The sequence below is a fragment of the Dipodomys ordii genome, unplaced genomic scaffold (genome assembly GCF_000151885.1).
Source record: "Dipodomys ordii isolate 6190 unplaced genomic scaffold, Dord_2.0 Scaffold55, whole genome shotgun sequence".
NCBI classification, from domain to species: Eukaryota; Metazoa; Chordata; class Mammalia; order Rodentia; family Heteromyidae; genus Dipodomys; species Dipodomys ordii.
The window spans coordinates 4144232-4150231 of NW_012267271.1; the positions used below are offsets into that span (position 1 = coordinate 4144232).

Below are 6000 nucleotides of genomic sequence, written 5' to 3' on the forward strand. Positions count from 1 at the left end.
CCCTCTCAGTCCAAAGTGCTTATAAACAGCATGGACCTTCCTCCTCAGCTCCTGGGAAGAATAAAACTGGGGATACCCCGAACAAGGAGCTAGAAAAGTGTTTCCCAGGGTTCTTCTTAACAAAGTGTACACAATGGGAACTTCCCCCAGTTCCATGCTGGAGCTAGAGGGATAGGAGGCCAAGGGGATGAGGCCAAGAGCCCTAAGAATCTGCCACTGTGTGACCTTGAGCCAGTCACTTCCTGTCGGGGCCCCAGTAGCCGGGTCTATAGCAGTACTGGGAGACTGGGCTGTGGTTCCAGTCTTTCCTCAGTGTTCAGAATTTAGGAGTAGGGGGCGAACCGGATTAATCCACACAGCGGACGGTGGCAAGCCCTGGGGCCCCTCTGCCCTCCACCTCACCCTCGTCCTCAGGGTCCCAGGCTCCCAGGAGTTGGTGGGGAGGGGCGGGGAGGCTGGGGCTCCAATGCTGCATCCCTGGGCTGCGCGCACTGCCATTGGCCAGAGATGACCTCACCGCCTCAGCCTGCGCGCTCCTGATTGGCTGGCGCGGGGATGCTGCGCTCGGAGGCCGGCGGCTGTCATTCAGCCAGGCTAGGAGCGCGTGTGAGCGAGGGGCGCAGAGAGCTGCACCCACCCACCCGTGTCTCCCTGGGGCCAGAGAGGCGGGGGGCGCAGGCACCCCCGGGCAAAGCCCTGGTCCCTTCCCGCCAGCCCGTCTCCAGCCACCTCTCTGGAGCTCCCTTAGGGGTCCCGAGCCCAGGCAGAGCCGTCCCCGGGAGCTGCTGGTGGAGAGGCGGGGTCGGGCCCCCTCCGCCCCCTTCCGTTTAACCCCCTCACCGCCGAGCCGTCCGGCGCTGCCCAGCAGCCGTGTTGGGACCCGCGTCCTAAGCCCACCTTGAGGGGACAAGGTGTGGGGCGTCCCTGGTCCCCACCGCAGCACCCGCAGAGCCCCCTTGCTAGTTCCGCCCCCCGCACTCAGCCCCCGCGGTACAATGGGGAGCGGGGCTGCCGGGGTCAGCCGCCGGGACCCGAGTGCCCGCTGGAGGACCCCTTCCCAGGACCGCGTCCGAGCTCTGCCGCTGCCTCCTGAGGAGGAGGACCGGGAGGCAAGACCAGACCCGCCAGGGCCGGCCTCCGGGGAGTGGCGGCCGAACCCCAGCCCCCGGGTCGGGGCATCTGGGCATCCCGAGGTGAGGATGGGGACCCCGCCTCCAGCCTCAGCCCACCACCCCCGGCCCGGCCCGGCCCGGGAGGCTGCGCGGGGCTGCGATCCCAGGGATCTCAGACCCCGGCACTGCGGCCAGAGGGTCCCAGCCCGGAGCCGCCCCTCACCTGCACCTGCACGAAGGAGCCGCGGTAGAAGCAGCAGGCGGCGGCGGACAGGGCGCTCCACAGGCTGCACCGCTCGGTCATGGCGGGGCCGGGGCCGGGGCCAGGAAGCCCAGGGGCGCGCGGGGGGCGGCCGGCCGGGCAGGGGCGCGGGGATCCAGGGGCGTGGGGACCGAGCTGCTGGGCACCGGCGGCGCGGCGCGTGCCTCTCCGCGGCGCGATTACCTCATCGCCTGATCGGGGGAGGAGCGGAGGCGGGGCGGGGAGACCCCACCCTCCCGCCCGGCGAGGGGAGGGGGCCATTGTTCCTCCCTCTGCCCGCCCCCTGCGCCCAGCCCCCCGCCCCCTCCCACCCCCCTCCCAGCCCCGCACCGCACGGCTGCCTGGAGCCCAGGCGCGGGACCAAGGACCCAGCTAGGGCTGAGGAGGGCCGAGGTGGGCCGGGGCAGGGGGGGTCGCTACCTGCCCGCTGCCCACGGACCCCCGAACGCCCCCAGTTTCGTCAAATCTTATCTAAAGCTGGAAAAATCCCTGTGTGCGTTTGCAGAATCCGCTGTGGCCGGGGAGAGTCACAGGAACAAGGCGTTGGGCTTACAGGTCAGGCTCAATGGTTTGGGGGGCCATGCTGAGGTCACCTGCCTCTCCCTAAACTCATGGTCTCCCCAACCCAGGGAGCCCTGGACGGGCAGGGAACACAGCTGGAAAACGCAGCGAAGATCTGAACCTTGCAGAACTTTTTGTTTTTATTTATGGTGTGTGTGTGTGTGTGTGTGTGTGTGTGTGTGTGTGTGTGTGTGGCAGTGCACCAATACTGGGGTTTGAACTCAGGGCCTGCGTGTTATCTCTGAGCTTCTTTTGCTCAAGGCTGATACTCTACCACTTAAGCCAGGCCTCCACTTGCATTTTTGTTGGTTAGTTGGAGATGAGTCTCCTGGACTTCCCTGCCCTTCCTGGGCTGGCTTAAAACAGTGATCCTCATCTCCCAGCCTAGGATTACAGGTGTGAGCCACTGGGGCCCAGTTCCACTGGGAATTTTAAGCAGAGAAACAACCTCCGGCTTTTCCTTTCAGAACTTTGTAAGAGCTGTCAGAGCTGATGCATGACTGTTACCAGCATGAAGTAAGTGCTCAAGTAAGCAGTTGCCATTTTTCAAAATCTGGACTTTTTTTTTTAATCCTAGAATCATAGCTACAATGAGTATCATTGCTGATTCAACATCAGTCAGACCCCATATCCAAATCCTTCCCTCAGGCTGTGTGATCTCAGGCAGGTGAGTCTACCTTTCGGTGTCCCTGTTATTTTCTGTAAATATGCCTGAAGCTCCTGAGTATGGTCTTGGAATTTTAGAATTCTTTCCTTCAGATCCAAGCATTTGTATCATGGCTTGGGAACTTCGGAGTCTTCTAGAAGCTGCCTCTTCCAAGATAAGCCCTTCTAGCCAGCCAAGGTACATTCATAAGCCCGAGAATGCCACCCTTCACTGGGTGCTTCAAAAATAAAACTAATATTCCTTTGACTGTAGCCTTTGGGGATTGCTTAATCAGCTCCAGTGAGCAAGTATTACAGGATGTTTTGAAAAAATCAGCATTTTTCCAGGCTCCTGTAATCCTAGCCACTTAGGAAGCTGAGATTTGAGGATCAAGTTTTGAACCCGATGAGGCAGGAAAAGTCTTGAGAGACTCTTATCTCCAAGTAATCTACAAAAAGCCAGAAATAGAGCTGTGATTCAAATGGTAGAGTACCAGCCTTGAAAAGCTAAAGGAGAGCATTCTAGGTTTGAGTTCAAGTCCCAGAATCACATGCATATGTACATGTGCACATGTGTGCACGCACACACATACATAATTTTTTTATAGCTGGGCGTCAGCGGCTCACACATTGTAATCCTAGCTACTGAGGAGGCTGAGATCTGAGGATCATAATTCAAAGTCAACCCAGGCAGACAAGTCCAAAAGACTTCTTTTTTTCCCCAGTCCTGAGACTTGAACTCAGGGTCTGGGCACTGTCCCTGAGTTTCTTTTGCTAGAGGCTAATACTTGAGCCACAGTGCTACTTCCAACTTTTTCTGTTTATGTGGTACTGAGGAATCGAACCCAGGGCTTCAAGCATGCTAGGCAAGCACTTTATAACTAAGCCACATTCCCAGCCTAAGTCCAAGAGACTTCTTCCAGGAGGCTTAAGTAATAGACTGCCGGCCAAGTTCATGCCCCAGTACTGGCACACATACACACATATTCATGTTTTAAACTCCATAAACTAAAGGGAGAAATAGATATCTAACAACCTCTCAATGTCTCACTACCTTGCCAGGCAGCCAGGATAAGCCGGGTACTGAATCTTGCCCTGATGTCCCATTCCCCTTGCTTGGGTCTCTCAAGCTCCCCCCCCCCCGAGCTCAGGAGGATCAGGCTGACTTCTGAGGTGCCCCTAGCTTGCCTTCTGACTGGCTCTGCCCGGAATACCCTCCAGCCCATCTCTGCCCAGCTGCTCTCTCATGGAGAGGTGACAGGGAATATTACTGGCCAACTGCAGTGGCCTGGCTTCAATGCTTTCCCCTGCAGAAAACCTTCCTTGGCCTTCTCCCAGCTCCCCGGCTGAGAGTCATGGCCTCTTATACTCTGGCGATAGTAGAGGCAGCCTTGCGCATCATCAACAATTAGGGTGATGAGATGAATGTCCCTGAGGACAGGAGACCTGCCAGCCTGCCCTGCTGCAGACAAGGTGGTCCTCAGACACATGAGCACACACTGAGGCTCAGTTCAGTCACAGATCTGGGACTAAAACTCAGGTGCTGGGAGCTCACATCTATAATCCTAGCTACTCCAGAGGCTGAGATTTGAGGACTGAAGTTTAAAGCCAGCTGAGGTAGGAAAGTCCTGTGAGACTCTTATCTTTAATTAAGGCTGGAGACTGGCTAAAGTTGTAGAGCACTAGCCTTGAGCAAAAAAGCTCAGAGACAGCACCTAGAGTCTGAGTTCAAGCCCCAGGTCTGATGTGCGTATGCCACGTGTGCACATGCGCACACACGCGCACACACACACACACACACACACACACACACACAGTGCCCAGTAGCAGCACGACACCTGCATATAGCAGATACTAAAAATGTTATTTAGAATTATTAATGTTACCACTAAATCAAACACACTTCACTTAGGCTGGGCAGCAATGGTTCATGCTTATAATCCTAGCTATGTAGGAGGCTGAGATCTGAGGATCACACTTCAAAGCCAGCCCAGACAGTCTCTTATCTCCAACCACCAGAAAAATGGAAGTGGTGCCATGGTTCAAAGTGGTAGAGCACTAAATCAAGCTCTGTCACCACCCCCCGCCCCCCCTCACACGCCCACTTCATTTGGAAGTAGTGTCTCAAACAAATGAAGGGCTGGCATGTGGCTGAAGCAGTAGACTTTTAGACCTGGCTTCAATCTCCAGTACCATGAGAATACACTAAAACTTAAATAAATAAGTTTGATAAGCATGCGTTGTGCACATCCCCCCAGCCCATACCCATACACCATGCTGAAGATCTAAGTTGCTCCTCACTCCTGTCCCCTCCCAGCCCAGCTGCTGGCAGGTAGGTGGGGCCTGGTCTGAGCTTGAGGCCAGCAGGGAACAGTGACAGACAAGGAAAGAAGCTGCTCAGAGTGAAACCAGACCCAAGTGCTGCCTGACCCCTGACCCTGTCCCCCTGGGGACAGCCCCTCCTGATGAGGCTCTGAGCCCTCCAGTGTCCCCTAACCCATGCCTAACCCCTTGAGTCCTTCCTACCTTCACATAGTCTCCAGCAGCCTCAGGCTCTCCAGCAGCTCTGGAACAAAGAGAAAAGAGGTGAGTCCCCAGTCCTAGCACTGCCCCCTCCCCCCCTGCATCCCAAAGCCTCATCCCTGGACTTCCTGGAGTCTACCAGCCTGGCTGCCCTCTACCCCAGAGCTATGCATCACTGGAGAAATGCTCTCACCTCTCTTAGCCTGCGTTCTGTCTGTAAAGCCAAGAACAACGGCAGCCTTGGCCTCCTCAAGTGGTGGAGGACTCAGACAGTGAGGACCACCAGCTGCTGAGCCGGCAAGCTCAGGACGCGATACTGTCCAGGTTCTTCCCTTCCTCCCTGCTGCCCTCCGGTCCTGTCCCTGCTCCCAGCCCACACCCCCAACTCTAAACACTGGGGGCCCAGGCGAGGACTCAGCCCCCTGCCCCTACCTAGTCACAGCTCCCTCTGCCTTCAGGGCGGCAGGGATGGAGTCTGCACTGGCTGAGGGCTGGAGGCGGCTGTCAGTCCAACCTCCCTCCCTCATGAGGGCCACTAGGAGCCACTGCCCCTAGTCACAGCCTTAATCCCAGCTCTCTCCACTGACGTAACCTGGCCCACCCCTTCCACACCATGGCCCAGTAGCGCAGTCCTGGTGCTCTGCCACTTGTCCCGTACAGCAGAGCTGTGCATCCTCCCACTCTCTCTTCCTCGGGGCTCAGCTGAAGTCAGCCCCATCCTTCTTGTGCCTCCTGCTTGGCTCCCATGCCATAGCCAGTCCACCAGGAGATCCGCCCCTGTCCTTTCAGAATGGATCTCAGAGCCGGGCGCTGGTGGCTCACGCCTGTAATCCTAGCTACTCAGGAGGCTGAGATCTGAGGATCGCGGTTCAAAGCCAGCCCCGGCAGGAGAGACCG

The 6000-nt window shown here is 57.3% G+C and overlaps 1 protein-coding gene across 2 annotated transcripts in view; it reads right to left on the reverse strand.

The window, feature by feature from the left end:
• Sh2d3c (SH2 domain containing 3C) overlaps positions 1–6000 on the reverse strand; it is a 35452-nt gene that overhangs the window by 15928 nt on the left and 13524 nt on the right. For both annotated transcript variants that reach the window (XM_013021469.1, XM_013021470.1), the window contains one exon: positions 5107–5146. In XM_013021469.1, coding sequence (XP_012876923.1) covers positions 5107–5146 — 40 coding nt within the window. The remainder of the gene's footprint in view (positions 1–5106; positions 5147–6000) is intronic.